Here is a 17,084-nt window from a genome sequence, read left to right as displayed (position 1 = left end):
CTGGAAGGGTCCGTTTTCGCTCGCGCGTGCGTATCACGTCTGGGCTGAACAGACGGAAACAAAAGTCACGATCTGAACATGATTATATGACGTTTTCGTCTTCCTCGTCGATATCCGGATCTCCCTCTTCGTCTATATCGGCCCCTCTGCGAACACATGAAGATGGTTTAGGGAAACCTGGGTGGGGTACTTTGGGCCAGCGTGTATCAATGTTTGTTCGAGCGAACAGTCAGAGAACAAAGCCTCGTGAGCAGCGAGGGCGGATTTCAACAACAGGCAAAACACAGTCGTGCACAAGAGGAGGATATAACACTATCAATGAACGAACTCCACTTAATGGTATCGGTCAAGCGACCGACAATGAATCTGATTTCTCAAGAGAAATCGATTTAGTTTTTGGACCTTGGCCTAAGCGGCTTCTGAACCAGCATGTACGTTTAGAACTATTAAGATCGTTATGCACTCAGTAAACCATTTAACCGTTGTGACACAACAGTGGTGGTGGTGGCATTTTGAGCCCCTCGTTTGTTGTCATTGTTTAGTTGAAACGGACGATGAAGGTTAGAAGTCGCGTTTAAATTCGCACATTGCAGTTCAGATTCCCAAATTCTTTTATATTTCCACCAAGTCTATGTTTGTATGCTGTTGTAGTCATGATCATGAAATTTTTATATCGCCCGTTCCCCTAAACCTCTGAACTTCGGCAATTTTCTAATTGTCTTTCTTAGGAATAATCATGGTGGGTGGGAGTGTGGTGATTGGTGGAAGTAAGCTGGCTGCAGTCTTGCGCGCATTTTGAATGAGAAGTTGATCCATCACCACAAGAGCCGCCATAGCTTCAACAATAGGCACGGCCCGAGGAACAACACAAGGATCATGACGACCCCTGGTAGCTAATGAGCCAGGAGTGCCGTCGTATTGTGCGGTTTCTTGGGGTTGCGAAATGGTGGCAGGCGATTTGAACCCAATTCTAATTTTATTGAGTACCTGCAGAATGGGAAACGAAGAAAGAATGGAATTACCTGAAATATATGTGTTCGCCATTGGTGATTCCGCCTTGAATTCCTCCGCTCCAATTAGTAGTGGTCCGCAGTCTTCCAGCTTCATCTTTGACAAAGGGGTCGTTGTGTTGGCTTCCAGGAACCTCAGTACCCTTGAATCCCGAACCGACTTCGAAAGCTTTAGTAGCAGGTATCGACAGCATGGCCTGAGCTAGAGAAGCCTCGAACTTGTCGAAAACAGGCTCCCCAAGACCCGAAGGAACGTTTCGAATTACACAGGTTACCGTTCCCCCAATAGAATCGTGAGCGTTTTTTGCGCGTATAATCCTCTACGATTGAGTCAATGGAGTGTGCATTTTCCAGTTCAATTGCCATACCTGGGTCATTTTTTCAGAAGTTTCAGGGTGAGGGCAGCGAGTGAGGTATTTATCCACTTCCTCCCTAGTGATCGTTGACAGGAGATTAACAAAATCTTTGGAGAGAGCGTCCTGAGCAGTATCGTCTTCTTCGCTACTGGTTGAAGCAGAAGAAATAGTCGACGGAAGGTGGACCTTTCCGACAGAGCTAACAAAAGCGACAATTTCAATTCCATAAGCGAGTTTGAGATACTTCTCGGCGATAGCTCCAGCAGCGACACGACCTAATGGTAGAAATGAATACAACTATTCAACTTAGTCACCAAATGTACCAACCAATTGTTTCGCGTGCACTGCTTCTTCCGCCACCGCTGCTGGCCTTGATTCCGTACTTCTCGAGGTATGTCCAATCGGCATGACTTGGGCGAGGATACAAATCTGTCTCGGAGTAATCATGAGGCCTTTGGTCTTCGTTTTTGACGAGAAGGCCAATGGGAGTTCCCAACGTAACACCCATTTCCAAACCCGACTGAAGTTGTACCAAATCCTTTTCGTCTCGCTGTATCGGCCGAAATATGTAAATATATGCGCATACATTCAGCAGTAAATCCTACCGGTGTGGTGAGATTACTTTGGCCTGGCCTACGTCGACTGAGTTGAGTTTGTATGTCTTTCGCAGACAACTCAAGCCCCTGGAAGAGAAACTCGTTTAAACCTGCATGCAAGCAAGTCGGACTCAAGACGTACTGGAGGACATCCGTCAATGATTGCCCCGACAGAGGCGCAATGACTTTCGCCATAAGTGGTGACTCTGAAAAGTTTTCCGAACGTGGACATGGTGGGTGATGATCCTTTGAAGAAAATACTGGGGTATTTATGAGTGGCGGGTTGATGATGAACAATTAAATGAAGATCGCACCTGAGGTGAACAAGTTAAGACGAAGGAAAGCGAAGATATTGGTTCCAAACTGGGAAAGCGCGCATTATAATCTAATCGGGCTCCGATGATTCGGTAATCGGGCAATTTCCGAAATAACTAACGGCTTCCTTGAATCTCCAATAGAGACTGTCCTAGACTCTCTCACAAACACTGAAATCGCCCGACACATCCAGGGATGTCAAGTTCTGCTCAAACACTCTCAGCTTCTAGGTCTCGTAACCAGGCTCGTAAAAAGGTCAATGACGATGCCTCATATTTCGGTCCTCCCGTTACAGCACCGGGACCGTCTGCTTTGAAGCGACAGGCGATAGAAAAGGCCGACGGAGAACCCAGACTAAAGCGAAAGAAAGTCGAACCAAATGTACTTGCAATGGGGGTTGGAAAGAAAGACGTTGCGGAAGTTGATACCCGGAGATCCCTCGTGAGTCGTGCCCATCTCCAAATAGTGTGCACTAGTTCCATTCGTGCCCTAGGTTGAATTTCAAAAGATGTCAACTCCTATGCTCCATCGATATATGATACAGTTCGACATTGTGCCTGGCGTCTACCCATCGCCACTTACTGCTGAAGACCCCCCAGCACCTTCCTCCCTCGCTGATCTGGAGCAACAACTCTCTCAAGCTGCCAGCCCTCCAGCGCTGACCCCTGCCAACAGGCCGCGTCGTGATCCTAAAGATGCTCAAACTCGACGAAGGAGTTCACGGCTACTGGAAGAAGAACCGCGACACCGTGTACCTGTCCTAGCAGATGTTCAAGAACTGCACGGTGTTCTTGCCACTATTGTTGAAAGACATTTCCGAGAAATGAATTCAATCAGTGGAAGAGAAGAAGTGGATACCCTAGCAGCATTCATGTGTGCAGTTGAGAAAACGAAAAGCGCGAAATTGATTGGAAATGGATTGTAGGGCTTCGTCAAACAAAAATTTCATCCCACGTATCTCCACCTCATTTCTACTGTATAACCGTTGGATTCTCCTCCGCCTACATTGCAAGCATATAACCGTTCTATCAATCATGATGCCAGCCTACCCAAAAGATGACAGATAGACGATATAATAAAAAAATTCCTCAGATGCAGTGCTTTGCCAGCCAGCGAACTGCGCACATACATCAACGAGCCTCACCCCTGTCATTCACCACAACCCGTTGTCGAAAAGGTTGGCCTCCCTTTCCACTAATGCCATACAGTTGAGCATTTTGATATCGATATTTGCGGCTATTTTCATGTTCATACAGTCGAACTTGAAAACCTGCGTTACCTAATTACATTGGGTATGCTCCTACCTTGAGTTGATTTCAGATTATGGTAAGTTACGATCTTGCACCAAAGCGCCGGCATACCTTCCGGTTTGAGAAGAAAACGCCTCTAAGGATGCTGCTGGTGGCACTATGGATGTTAGTTTCATAGCTCACCTTTTTTGTAAATACTCATCGACGGTTTCGCTATGTTGCCGTGATTTTTTCGTCTTCTTCGTCCTCAAGCTACATACTGCGCTTCGTGAAGTCCATTGTATGTGTACGTGTAGACTTATAAAATGAATCGATATGAAAATATGTAGCTGCCAAACTTCTTTGAATCAGAGGAACGATACATCACTGCGCTCATCTTTCGGTGACGTAACGCTCCTGTACGTTTACCGTCACATGATATCGAAGTCTGTCTAGGAGAGACTAACGCTCCCAGGCAATTCAAAAATACACGGGCGCTAATGCATCTACGTCTGACTTCGAACGTTATACTGTATATCCTTGTTAATTGTGATAATTCAAACAAAATTGTTTGACATAAAAATAGGCTGCACCTTGTCAATGTTAATGGCTCAATACATACGGCGCTCGGAGAGGCTTGGCGGGATTGGCCAAGCCTCTCTGTGACTATTCAATCCGATGTGTCAATAAGAAAATCCGGGTGCTCCTGTGGTTTGGTCTATTTGATGGCATACCATTGATACGGTTGCTTCCTACGTACTACCATCATTACATATTAAATGTTACCAGAATATCCGAGGGAATGGATAGGCAGTAGGTTGGTTTTCCAGGCTGATGATATTTGCAGTTCAGAACCCACTGGAACGGGCAGAACTGATGACGTTGGTTCTGAGTCTGATGTTTGTATAAGCAATTACAAAACATCTGAGTTCCACAAAACTTAAAAGGGACACTGCCAGTAGGTCCTCCGTATTCACAATTATTGAATTTCGCGCTTTACGAATCAAGTGGGTTCTTGAAATTTAAAGAGAATGACTTGTATATAAATAAATTTACTAGTAATTTCTGCAAATTTAACCGAGATCCCCGTCTCGTCTGTATATCGATGATCGTGGTCATTTTGTCCTTCGGATTGGAGAACAAATAATTGTATACTAGTCTTTTTGTTATCCCTTGCATCGGTTACACCTGCACGGCAAAATGTCAGATTTGGTCTTTCCAGACTCTTTTTTTGTCCTTTATCCAATAGAATTATGCAAAGTTGCTCTTTAAATGGAAGTCTCGGAAGTTTATTTTGTCTGTGCCTTCCCATCAAAGGACCAAGAGGATGAATGATGCATACCGCACCGGCAGCGATCTTGCAATGACCACCAACCATCTACGAACCCTCGTGGTTTCCGTAGAAACAGACCCGACATACCATTCGACTGGGTTCTACACCGATTCTACATAAGGCTTGTAACTCCTGGGAAGCATAATGCAGGCCCCACTTTCTTTTCTTCACTCTCCTTTCGTTCTATTTCGCTTCTTGCAGCCGTGCTGCCTGAGCTTTGTTTTTGCTCTGTGAGTGCTGGTTTTAATCGTTAATACACCATTCTGAGCATGTATATATCTAGCCTGTTGTATTTTATTGGTCTTTCCGCCACTTACACCAGTTCATATCTCTCGATTATCCGAAATGAAGTTCCCAATCGCTCTCATTTTCGTACCTGCAATCACTGGAGTGTATGCTGGGATTGTTCCTCGCCAAAATAATCAACGGAAAGGTGGTAATGCTCCAGCCACGGATCCTCAGAAGTCCTTCAGTGAGCTCAAATTGGGATCTCACGCTGCTATTCCAATTTGTTTACACGCCTTTGAATTTCTTTTTAGCTCTCGATCCCAAGGTCATTGCAACAGGATTTTCGAATAACGGACAAGACGTCCCCACCGAAGGTGAAAACAGATGATCACATAAACGCGCGTCAGCTTACGCAGTAATATTTTCAGGTCAGGTACCATCTTTGACGTCGACAAATAATTTCATCAATTTTTGCCTCACGGTCCCAAATCTTCCCCTCACCAATGGCAAACAAATTGAAACTGGCTCATGTAACCCCGTTCCTATTGGCGCTATTCCGTCAGTAGACAAAATGCCATCCTCGAAGTTCACAAACCCGAAGAACGGCGATGTTATTGCGCCCAATGTGCCTTTCACCATCAGGATGGCTATCCGGAATCTGCAGACAGGCGCTTTTGTTAACGCTCAGCAAAATTATTTCGCTGCCCCTCAGCAACTGAACGGGGCCGGAATCATCGTCGGTCACTCTCACGTTGTGGTAGAGCAATTGACGTCACTCTCTCAAACTACCCCAACAGACCCAAGGAAATTTGCATTCTTCAAGGTGACTTAGACGGATGCTTCTTATGAATATCTGAGACTGATGCCATATAGGGTCTGAATAACGCAGCTGAGAATGGCATTCTCACAGCAGACGTTACAACAGGCTTGCCAGCTGGCGCCTATCGCCTGTGCTCAATTAATGCAGCTGCCAACCATCAACCAGCCATAGCCCCAGTCGCTCAACATGGGTCTCTGGATGACTGTGTATATGTAAGTTCTTCACATTATACTATTTTTTCATGGCATTGAAGATATATATCACAAGTTCACTGCTGGTGCCGGTAATGGCAATGCAAACACAGGCAACAATGGCGGCAACAACGGCAATGGTGGCAACAACGGCAATGGTGGCAACAACGGCAATGGTGGCAATAACGGCAATGGTGGCAACAACGGCAATGGTGGCAACAATGGTAATGGCGGCAACAACGGCAATGGTGGCAACAATGGTAATGGCGGCAACAACGGTAATGGCGGCAACAACAATGGAGGTGTAAGTAATTAAAGTTTTCATGCTACAGCCTTTTCTTGACCATAATCATGTAGGGACGTGGCAGATTTGGAAATAACCGCGGTCGCGGCGGATTTAATCGTGGCCGTGCGCAGTAAACCACTGGCTGGTTGGTCGATTTAATGCATTAAACTTGGGTGACATAATTATCTGATCTATTTGCATATTGTTATTAATGAAAGTGAAACCTCAAAGAATGAATACTTATCAAACTGCAAGATCCGTATTAACGTTTTTTGAGAACCGTTGTACTAACATGCCATGTTATATTCTTGATTATGCAGCATCCTTGATGAAGATTCCCGTACCCCTCAATGCAACGCCGACTCGAATTAGCCTGCATGAGACATCCATCAGGACCGACTCCTACACTATACTGATCCACGAAACAAATCTATTTTACGTTTCATCCAACTATTTCGAAGGGTGCTTCACCGTCTTCAAATGTACAATATGATCACAACGGGTCATTGCAAGTTGAAAGCTAGCAAACAGATTGATGAACGCTTCGCAGTCAAAGTTTATGACTTATCGAAAGTGATTTCATATGTCTTTCACTTTCAATTGTAATATGTGTATTATTGTGCAACAAGCAATAAAAAATACGAAGACCCATGGGTAATTGTCAACAGCCCACCTTCTTACGCTAATGTATCAGATATAAAATGTTTTCCGAAAGCGAATAGAAAGCAACTATCGCTTTGTCTGCGTGAAATCCGTTGCATCACGTGTGACATTTTTGATCATGTTAAGACACAGTAAGTAGGATCTCAGTACGGTTTCGAGGCCATCAAATTGCAAGCATTGTTCGAACTGTCAACGCCACTTTTTCCATTTAGGACGGATACATTTTCTGCTCTTCTACGAAACAAAGTCTTCGCGCAGTCTAATTGCGACGACACACGGCACTCTAGCCATTCCTTGCAGCGAAGTAAGTCAATGACTCGACTTCACGATAAAACCAAATCAGAAATTTAACCAAACCATCATAAGAAATCCTTATCTTAACGTTGAAAATTACATCGACATGTCGTCTGAAGATATCGCAGAAGAGATCAGATCAAGTTTTCCTGGGACAGAGGAAGTCATTGTCCAGTACCTTGCTGGATATCTTGTGGACGATGCTGGAGAAGAGGAAGATGTTCTTCAAGTTGCACATGATATCTTAAAGTCTGTTGCTGGAAACAACAATGATGTCCTAGCAAAACTTATGATTCGACTTGGCGACATACTAGAAGATCATTTGAACGCCCGATTAAAAAACAAGTCTCGTCCCAAGTTGCAGAAACTCGACCAGGTTATGGACATGAGTAAATCACATCTTTCCAACACCCTCATTCTTTCAGAAGGGGTGGATCTGGAGTCAATAAATAAGGGAAAGTATGTGGAATCTCTCACGTTCAATGCATATCTCTTAACGTCTCTTTCTACTAGAGCATCGAGAGTGGATGTCAAAAAGCTTGAAAAACAAGAAGCCAAGATTCAGGTAGATGTTGATAGCCTCTGTTGAAGGAGGCTGTTTTCATAAGTTGTATTAGGCCAAACTTGAGAAACGGGCACGCAGAACAGATTTGCTATATGAAGGTTCCAAGTTACTGGACGCTCACCGTAAACAAGTACGGTTTTGAATCACTCCGCGCATAAGTTACTAATTCCATTCATTAGCAATCATACGAAGAAATGTTTATGAAAGTGGGTGGCCATTTGTTGAGACGATTGGTTTGAACTGATGATATTTTTCTATTATCTTCATGAAGATTAATCCTCTGGAGGCTAGTGCAGCATCAAAAAACAAATCAAAAGACATTCATCTTCCGTCAATCGACGTCAGCTTTGGTTCAAATCGTATATTGTTGGTAATTTCTTGTGTGTTTTTTTTTTTTGCACAGGATCTCATCTATTTGCTACATACAGATCTGGAGCCACACTTACTTTAGCTCACGGACGTCGTTATGGACTAATTGGGCGCAATGGTTCGGGCTTTCTTCGATGTCTGTGAAATTTAAATTGATATTTTTCAGGTGTTGGTAAATCCACCCTTCTGCGACAAATTGCAATGCGTGAAGTCCCCATCCCTGCTCATATCACGATTCTATTTGTAGAACAAGAGGTCAGTGACATATCGATATCGCATTTCATTCCAGAGCTAATGTTGGGATAGATCGTCGGAGATGACACTTCGGCTATTGATTCTGTACTCAAAGCTGATGTTTGGCGTGATCATTTGATGAAAGAGCAAGCTCTTCTTGATGCAAAGTTGACAGAGTTAGACGCCGAAGGAGATGATAAACGTTTTGTGGATGCCAGAGAAGAGCTCTCTGCTAGGTTGTCTGAAGTACACACGAGGTTATCGGACATGGATGCTGCCAGTGGGCCTGCGCGTGCGGCTGCGCTTCTCGCAGGTCAGTGCCTCATGTAGCTATTTATGAACAGTTGTTGATTTGATCAGGGCTTGGGTTCGATGAACAGGATCAGCAAAGACCTACAAAATCGTTCAGTGGAGGTTGGAGGTAAGCTTTCAATGTGATAACAAATGTTACTATAATTACAATGAACCACTATTTGTTCAGGATGCGACTTGCATTGGCTCGTGCGCTCTTTGTAAAGGTGCAGTATCAAGTATCCTCGAGGAAATACACATCGCTATAAACTTTCATAGCCATCGTTATTGTTGTTGGATGAACCCTCAAACCACAGTAAATCATGCTTCCTGATTCTTTTAAAAGAGATTCACCACTTAATCTGATTCCTTACAGTCGATCTTAACGCTTTGGCTTGGTTGGAAGATTATCTTCAAACATGGCCGGGCACTCTCCTTGTTGTGTGAGCTATGTTCGTCGATTCTACAGGCCTTCGATGCTTATTGGAATATACAGATCGCACGACCGTGCATTCCTGTACGCTATAGCGTATAATCCGTCCCTCAAACCATTTTGTTGAGTTGATTTATATTATCAGGGACGCAGTGGCCACGGATATTGTGCATCAGCACTCCGGAAGATTGGATTATTACAAAGGGTATGCTTAACATCTTGCATTATATTTTAAGGAACTAACTTTTACCTCAGAAACTTTACGCAATTCTATTCAACCAAATCGGAACGAGACAAAAATTTGAAGAAAGAGTATGAAACACAAATGGAATACCGCAAACATCTACAGGCCTTTATCGATCGCTGGAGATACAATGCTAATAGAGGTGTGTTCGAAGGGTGTCATGCGTCATCTTTTTTCACTTATATTCTATATGTATAGCTGCCCAAGCCCAAATGAAAATTAAGATTTTAGAAAAAGTACGAAGTCGTCAATCTTCAGCTGGATGTTTTCTGATACATATCTAGCTGCCTGATTTGCAACCCCCTGAACAAGAAGAAACTGAGCAATTCAAGTGAGTGACACAGTTACAGCCATATTTCATTCACTTATATCCACTTTAGATTTCCAGAGACCGATAAGATATCTCCGCCCTTGTTGCAGATGAACGAGGTTACTTTTGGATATTCCCCTGACAAGTTGATTCTTAAGGGTGTCAACTTCGACGTCGGTCTTGATTCACGTATCGCTATGGTTGGAGCTAATGGAGCAGGAAAATCAACACTGTGAGTGATGTTCCAAGGCTTTCTTCTCTTCTTCTACATCGACTTTTTTTCAGAATAAAATTGTTGACTGGAGAATTAAAACCTCTCTCTGGACATGTAACGCGTAATGGACGCTTACGAGTGTAAGTAGTTGTTTGTATACGAGTTAATTCCTTTGTTTATCATCTCTCCAGTGGTTATTTTGCGCAACATCACGTAGAATCGTTGATCCCGACTATGAGTCCAGTCCAATTTCTCTCTTCGAAATTTCCCGGTAAGACTGAGCAGGAATACCGACAACATCTGGGAAATTTCCAGATCAGTGGTATGACTGGGTATGTTGGCTCCCCGATTCTTGGAATTAAGACGATTTACCTCGCCAATCAGGCTGCAATCTATCGGGACGCTTAGTGGAGGTCAGAAGTCTCGTGTAGCATTTGCATTACTGTCGCTCCAGAGGCCTCATATTTTGTTGTTGGACGAGGAAAGTGTCACTTCATACTAATTGCTGAGTTTGACTGATACGCATGCCGTCAATCCAGCCTACCAATCATCTTGATATTGAGGTATAGAGGAAGTTCACCAATCTTACCATGTTTCCACAATACCTTACCACTTTACCAGGGGCTTGATGCTCTCATGACGGCATTAGAGAAGTGGAATGGTGGTGTCATTATCATTTCTCACGATGAAAGGTTCATCACGACGGTCGCAAACCAGGTAAGGTTTTATGCAAGGCTCGACGTATGATCTAATCATTCTGATGTGTTTTTTGTCAGCTATGGGTTTGCGGAGACGGCACAGTCAAGAAATTCAAGGGGGACGTCCAAAGCTATAAGGTACGTTTTTCTTGGCTACATGTCAAGCCAGTTCTAATAAGGTTGCATTAGAACCTCATTGTCAGCAATATAAAAATGAAGCCCTAGTTGCGGTTATTGTGGTTTTCGTTCATGTGGGTGGGTATCCCAAATGGGAAGTGGCCTAAAAATGGAGAAAAAAAAGAGAGATTCTCACTTCTTTCTTTTTATTTTAATCTGGTTTTGGCCTATGACACTCAGCTTTATTTGGTGTACTGTTTGCATGCATTGGTGACGAGGTAGTATGTCAAGTCCATTCTATATTTTTGGTAAATTATTTTGGGTTCAAGTGACTCGTCCGTTCTGGGTCGGTCTATCAACGATTTCTAGGATAGTTGGGAGTCCCACATAGGCAGGCAGATGAAATTCAGTTGCACCCTTTCCCTGGATGTTGGACACAACGTGAAGTATATGGGTCCTTGTCGTCTGGATCCACAAGTGGAATCGAATGTACTTGCATATGTCAAAATCACGACTTTGAATTAGTTAAGGCCACAGCCACTGTACCAAACAATAATAAGCAACGCGTCGGTCACGAGGTTGAAATTGTGGCACTGAGAGTCACGGTGCCGATTCATTGTCAATTGACATTCAACCAACTTACAACGTTACGGCACACACCTGTTATCGATTTTCCTCACCTCATCTGTAATAATGAGCTCTTCTGAGGAAGAGAACTTCAGTATGAACATTTCTGGGTCCGATTCCGAGGACTATGAACCTGAAAAGAAGAAGGTTAGGACGCGATGCAGACAACTTTTCTTTCCAAGTCGACCTACTCACAAATTTCTAACAGGCACCAGCCAAATCGAAGACTGCACCTAAAGCTTCTGCGAAGCCAATGCTAACAGGGACAAAGGCAAAGCCCAAGACTGTGTCGAAGAAGAAAGTCCTAGTCGATCACGACGATAATGTAGAAGAATATGCCATGGATTTGAACAATGACGCGTCCGAGGACGAGGATTTGAAAGCCTCAACGAGCAAGCTAGTTCCAGCAAAGAAGAAGAAGACTGCCACTGAGACTTACACAAAGGTTGTTGTGCATAATCTTTTAATTTTTAAACACAACTCATCCCTTCCATAGCTCTCTCAACTGGAGCATATTTTGAAGCGTCCAGATTCTTATATTGGCAGTGTCGAAACTATTACTCAGCACATGTGGACGTATGATGCAACAACTAAACGTATGATCAACCGAGATGTCAGATATGTACCTGGTTTTTTCAAAATCGTGGATGAGATTCTTGTCAATGCCGCCGATAACAAGGTGATCTTTCCAGAAATCCCCTGCTACTCAGCTAACAGTGTGTCTAGATAAATGACCCAAATATGGACACCTTGAAGGTCAATATTGATGTCGAAGAAAGCACCATTTCTGTCTATAACAATGGCCGAGGCATACCCATCGAAATTCACGAGACTGAAAAAATATACGTTCCAGAACTCATATTTGGACACCTGCTTTCCTCCTCTAATTACGATGACGACGAGAAAAAGCTCACGGGAGGTCGCAATGGTTATGGTGCAAAGTTGGCCAACATCTATTCGCATGAATTTACCGTCGAAACGGCCGACAAAAATTCAATGCAAAAATATAAGCAAACGTGGACTGACAACATGGGTAAATGCGGCAAGCCGAAGATTACGAAAAATTCCAAAGGCGAAGAGTACACTCGTATCACTTTCAAGCCGGATTTGAAACGATTTGGAATGGAAAAGATTGACGAAGACACTGCCAGCCTTCTGCGAAAACGTGTTTATGACATGGCTGGAGTTGTTAAGGACATCAAAGTGTTCTTGGACGATGAACGCCTGAAAATCAAGAATTTCCGCCAATATGTTGATCTTTATGTCAATTCAGTTCAAGCCGAGGCCTCCGAAAATTCTGGAGGTGCTGTTCAACCCAAACAAAGTGTTATTTACGAACAAGCGGGCTCTCGATGGGAAGTTGCTTTTACTGTATCAGACGGCACATTCCAACATGTCTCATTCGCCAATGCGATTTCGACAAGCAAAGGAGGAACGCATGTTACTTATATCACTGACCAGATTACGAAAAGTCTTATAGCAGCTATCTCGAAAAAGAACAAAGCCGCTACGGTGAAGCCTGCCCAAATCAAGAACCATATGTGGATCTTCGTGAATGCATTGATTGTCAATCCAACCTTTGACAGTCAGACTAAAGAGACATTGACATTGCCGGCCTCGAAATTCGGTAGCAAACCTACGCTGACAGAAGACTTCATCAAGAAAGGTATGTACTTTGGAGATTATTTGACGCATCTAATCGATTGCTAGTCATCAAGTCGCCCATCGTCGACAACGTTTTGAATTGGGCTAAGTATAAGGCCGATCAGCAAATCAAGAAGACGGATGGAACCAAACGGGAAAGGTCGGTTGTAGTTTGACCTGGTCATACGCTTTATATTCAATAAACCTGTAGATTGCTAGGCCTTGCCAAACTTGCTGATGCAAACAACGCGGGTACCAAGTACGGGAAAGATTGTACGCTGATTCTGACGGAAGGAGATTCCGCCAAGGCTCTCGCTGTTGCTGGCCTTGGAGTTGTTGGCAGAGACAACTTTGGGGTTTTTCCACTTCGCGGAAAGCTTCTAAATGTTCGCGAGGCTAGACACGACCAGATCATGAAGAATGAGGAGATCCAGAATATCAAGAAGATAATGGGCCTTCAACACAACAAAGACTATACGAGCACATCCAGCCTCCGATATGGAAGGCTTATGATCATGACAGATCAGGTTATATTTTCGTGCCATTTTACGATTCCAATCTGACTTGAGAGCCGCTAATAGGATCACGATGGTTCCCATATTAAGGGACTTTTGATCAACTTCTTTGACCACTTTTATCCATCTCTCTTAAAACTACCCGAATTCCTTGTAGAATTCGTTACACCAATTGTACGAGTGAGTGTATGTCCATAAAGCATTCCACCCAGTCAAAACTGACGTCGGTTTTCTAAGGTTACCAACGGAAAGAAACACATCGACTTTTTTACAATCCCCGAGTTCGAGAAGTGGCAGGAATCGACACCAGATTCAAGGAAATGGGTTTCCAAGTACTACAAGGTCTGTCTTCCGTGCTTAAGAAATTATGTCTCCTGATCATCGTTTCAATTCAGGGTTTAGGCACGAGCACCGATGCGGACGCTCGCGAGTATTTTAGCCACATGGAGAAACATATGATTCCTTTCGCTCCTACGCAAGACGGAGACAAGGAACTCATCGACCTCGCTTTCAGCAAGAAGAAGGCAGACGAAAGGAAGGAATGGCTGCGCCAGTTCAAACCAGGGACATATCTCGACCATCAGATGGATGAAATCCCATTTTCCGATTTCATCAACAAAGAGTTAATCTTGTTTTCCATGGCTGATAATGTTCGTTCGATCCCTTCAGTTGCTGACGGTCTCAAGCCTGGTCAGAGGAAGGTCATCTGGGGTTGTTTCAAGCGTAAGCTAAAGTCTGAAATCAAGGTACCGTAACTTGCACTATTTCTGAGCTTCAATACGTTTCGTTAAAATTTTGCTTTGATAGGTTGCGCAACTCGTGGGTTACATTTCTGAGCATGCCGCTTATCATCACGGCGAAGCTAGTTTAGCGGCAACAATCGTCAACTTGGCGCAGGACTACGTCGGCAGCAACAATTTGAACCTGCTCTATCCTTCGGGCCAGTACGGCACGCGTGATATGGGTGGCAAGGACCACGCCGCGCCGCGTTACATCTTTACCAAACCTACGTCGCTTGCTCGCGTCATCATGAACCCATCTGATGACAACCTGCTCAACCAGCAGAAGGACGACAATTCACCTATTGAGCCAGAATTTTACATGCCTATTGTGCCGATGGTGCTCATCAACGGCGCAGAAGGTATCGGTACAGGTATGTGTGCTTTTCAAGTGACTTCTGGAAGAACCTAAAGAATCAATTTGTAGGTTGGAGTACAAACATCCCTTGTTATAATCCCACGGATATTGTAGACAATATACGTAGGCTGATGAAGGGCGAAGAACTAGTACCCATGACTCCGTGGTGGCGTGGTTTCAAGGGCGAGGTTAAGCTCGTGGCAAAGCACAAGTACGACGTACTTGGTGTCGTCAAGAAGTTGAACGATACCACTGTGGAAATTACGGAGCTTCCTATTCACAAATGGACACAGACCTACAAGGCGGAGCTCGAGGCTATGATCGCCGGCGACAAGGAGAAGGACAAGGAAGGTACTGTCAAAGTATGTTAATTCACTGTCTAACCTCCTTGAAGGTACATGGCTGATTGTATATATCCAGGACTACAAAGAACACCACGACAATCTGAATATCCACTTCATCGTTACGATGTCTGCCAAAGACCTGGAAAAGGCGGAGGCAGTCGGACTGCATGAATTCTTTAAGTTGACGTCCAAGATTAACACGAGCAATATGATTTGCTTTGATTTCGAGGGCAAAATTAAGAGGTATGATTCGCCCGAGGAGATCTTGGAGGACTTCTATCCTGTCCGTCTGTCATACTACCAGAAACGCAAGGTCAGTGTGTTCCTTTCGATCAGCGAGGATACAATATATATTTGACAAATCCAGGACTTTATGGCCAATGAACTTCAGACCATGTTTGAGAAACTGACGAACCAGGCGCGGTTTGTGCAAATGATTGTCGACAGGCAACTCATTGTGGCGAACCGAAAAAAGAAAGACATTGTCCAGGACCTACGCAAACACAAGTTCCGACCGTTTCCCAAAGTCGTTAAGCCTACAGCCGTTGATGAGCCTCAGGAAGAAAATGAGGATGAAGGAGAGGAAGAAGAGGTGGATGAGAACGGTGCAGACTCAGACTTTGATTACTTGCTTGGGATGGCGATCTGGAGTCTGACTCGCGAGAAGGTTGGTTGGGGTGTTTACTCTCTTGAAGTGGTGCTTACTTTGTGCTGCAAATAGATCGAGAAACTCAAGCAGCAAGCCGCGGATAAAGAGGCTGAGCTGCTTGTTCTCCTGGAAAAGTCTCCAAAGGATTTGTGGAATGCGGATCTTGACGTCTTCTTGAAAGAGTGGGAGGTATAAATGAATGTTTTCATATTGATAACCAGTTATTAATGTTTTTGTGTAGCTGAGCTGCCTCGAGTTCGAGGAAAAGAAGACCAAGGACGCTAAAGGGAAGAAAGTCAAGCGCAAGCAAACCGTCTTGCGCACACGAAAATCCATTGGCACAGGTCATATGTCTGATAACTCTGAAGATGAATTCAGGCCTACCAAGGCGGCAGCTGCGAAGCGAAAGCCGGTTGAAACCAAGAAACCTGCAGTGCTAAAGGAGGATGGTCCACCAAAACGTAAAGTTTCTGGGCCTAAAAAAATCGTCGAGTTGAGCGATGATGACGACGACGAGTATGATTTTGCGCCTCCTCCCGAACCTAGGGTGCGGGTAGCGGCCGCAGCAGCGAAGAAGGCAGCGCCAGCAAATGAGGAGAAAGAAGTTGTTCCTCCACCCAAGCCCAAGGCAGCAGCAGCCAAGAAAGTGACGACGTCCAAGAAGATTGACAGCGACGAAGACGACGAGGATGCATTTGTGCCTCGGGTGAAAAGCCGGGCACCGGTTAAAAAAGCGGCCAAACAGGCAGAGAGTGATGATGAGGATGTGTCGGCTCCAGTGGTGAAAGCTCGGGCAGGTACCAGCAAGAAAGCAGACGCGCCGAAAAAGACAAGCGAAGAGCAATCTGACTCGGACGTTGTGATGGTTGAAGCCAAGGAACCTGCGCGAGGGAAACGCAAGGCGGCATCGAAGGCTCTCGTGATCAAGGATTCTGAGAGCGAGAGCGAGGCAGACTACAAACCGCCGTCCAAGGGTAAGGGCCCGGCGAGGCCGAAGCGGAAGAGGTATGTAAATTGATTGGCTGACCAACTGGGTACTAAATACGATACAGCATGGGATCTACTGGAGAGGAGAGTGAAGACGAGCTGGCGAAAGCGAAGCCAGCGAAAAAGACGAAGACGACGACAGTGGAGACGAAAGCCACTGGAGCGGGGAAATTGGCGAAAAAGATGAAGCCAGCATCGCCGGCGAAGACGAAGAAGGCGGTGGTGATAGGAAGCGAGTCTGAAGATGGTGAGTACGGAGGGACGACGACGGGAGGAGTTGTGGCGGGGCGGGTGGGGCGGGGGAAGACAGTGGGGAAATATGTGGAGATCGGGTCGAGTGACTCGGAGGGCGATGGATCAATGTTTTCAGAATAGGGCAGGGTCT

General features: G+C 44.7%; 5 protein-coding genes across 5 annotated transcripts; 4 read left to right on the top strand and 1 right to left on the bottom strand.

The window, feature by feature from the left end:
- Positions 1–711: 711 nt before the first annotated feature.
- JR316_0000785 (Chorismate synthase) lies at positions 712–2,194 on the bottom strand (the record flags this gene model as incomplete). The annotated part of the gene is made up of 5 exons (XM_047886599.1): positions 712–970; positions 1,023–1,330; positions 1,379–1,641; positions 1,694–1,916; positions 2,105–2,194. 5 exons carry the CDS (start codon positions 2,192–2,194, stop codon positions 712–714), a joined length of 1,143 nt encoding a protein of 380 aa, XP_047754345.1.
- Positions 2,195–2,472: 278 nt separating this feature from the next.
- On the top strand, positions 2,473–3,202 carry JR316_0000784 (uncharacterized protein; the record flags this gene model as incomplete). Its single annotated transcript, XM_047886598.1, has 2 exons — positions 2,473–2,718; positions 2,771–3,202. 2 exons carry the CDS (start codon positions 2,473–2,475, stop codon positions 3,200–3,202), a joined length of 678 nt encoding a protein of 225 aa, XP_047754344.1.
- Positions 3,203–5,184: 1,982 nt separating this feature from the next.
- Positions 5,185–6,498, top strand: JR316_0000783 (Pathogenicity cluster 5 protein d; the record flags this gene model as incomplete). Its single annotated transcript, XM_047886597.1, has 6 exons — positions 5,185–5,350; positions 5,379–5,441; positions 5,496–5,890; positions 5,941–6,099; positions 6,155–6,382; positions 6,436–6,498. The coding sequence occupies 6 exons, from the start codon at positions 5,185–5,187 to the stop codon at positions 6,496–6,498; spliced, it is 1,074 nt and encodes a 357-aa protein (XP_047754343.1).
- A 929-nt stretch (positions 6,499–7,427) lies between these two features.
- On the top strand, positions 7,428–10,904 carry JR316_0000782 (Protein GCN20; the record flags this gene model as incomplete). The annotated part of the gene is made up of 23 exons (XM_047886596.1): positions 7,428–7,780; positions 7,835–7,886; positions 7,939–8,016; positions 8,066–8,092; positions 8,158–8,245; positions 8,422–8,510; positions 8,562–8,802; positions 8,850–8,910; positions 8,971–8,990; positions 9,157–9,223; positions 9,277–9,297; positions 9,359–9,418; positions 9,469–9,599; positions 9,656–9,693; positions 9,742–9,788; positions 9,838–9,999; positions 10,053–10,121; positions 10,173–10,313; positions 10,366–10,468; positions 10,521–10,544; positions 10,603–10,698; positions 10,758–10,817; positions 10,869–10,904. The coding sequence occupies 23 exons, from the start codon at positions 7,428–7,430 to the stop codon at positions 10,902–10,904; spliced, it is 2,064 nt and encodes a 687-aa protein (XP_047754342.1).
- A 585-nt stretch (positions 10,905–11,489) lies between these two features.
- Positions 11,490–17,074, top strand: JR316_0000781 (DNA topoisomerase 2; the record flags this gene model as incomplete). Its single annotated transcript, XM_047886595.1, has 16 exons — positions 11,490–11,570; positions 11,632–11,868; positions 11,920–12,102; positions 12,150–13,089; positions 13,134–13,227; positions 13,279–13,594; positions 13,649–13,762; positions 13,820–13,924; positions 13,978–14,328; positions 14,390–14,735; positions 14,789–15,081; positions 15,140–15,376; positions 15,431–15,730; positions 15,785–15,901; positions 15,954–16,717; positions 16,765–17,074. The coding sequence occupies 16 exons, from the start codon at positions 11,490–11,492 to the stop codon at positions 17,072–17,074; spliced, it is 4,788 nt and encodes a 1,595-aa protein (XP_047754341.1).
- Positions 17,075–17,084: the final 10 nt, after the last annotated feature.

The sequence above is a fragment of the Psilocybe cubensis genome, chromosome 1 (genome assembly GCF_017499595.1).
Source record: "Psilocybe cubensis strain MGC-MH-2018 chromosome 1, whole genome shotgun sequence".
Classification (NCBI taxonomy): domain Eukaryota; kingdom Fungi; phylum Basidiomycota; class Agaricomycetes; order Agaricales; family Agrocybaceae; genus Psilocybe; species Psilocybe cubensis.
The sequence above is the reverse complement of the archived record's forward strand: the minus strand, read 5'-3'. Positions and strand labels throughout refer to the sequence as shown.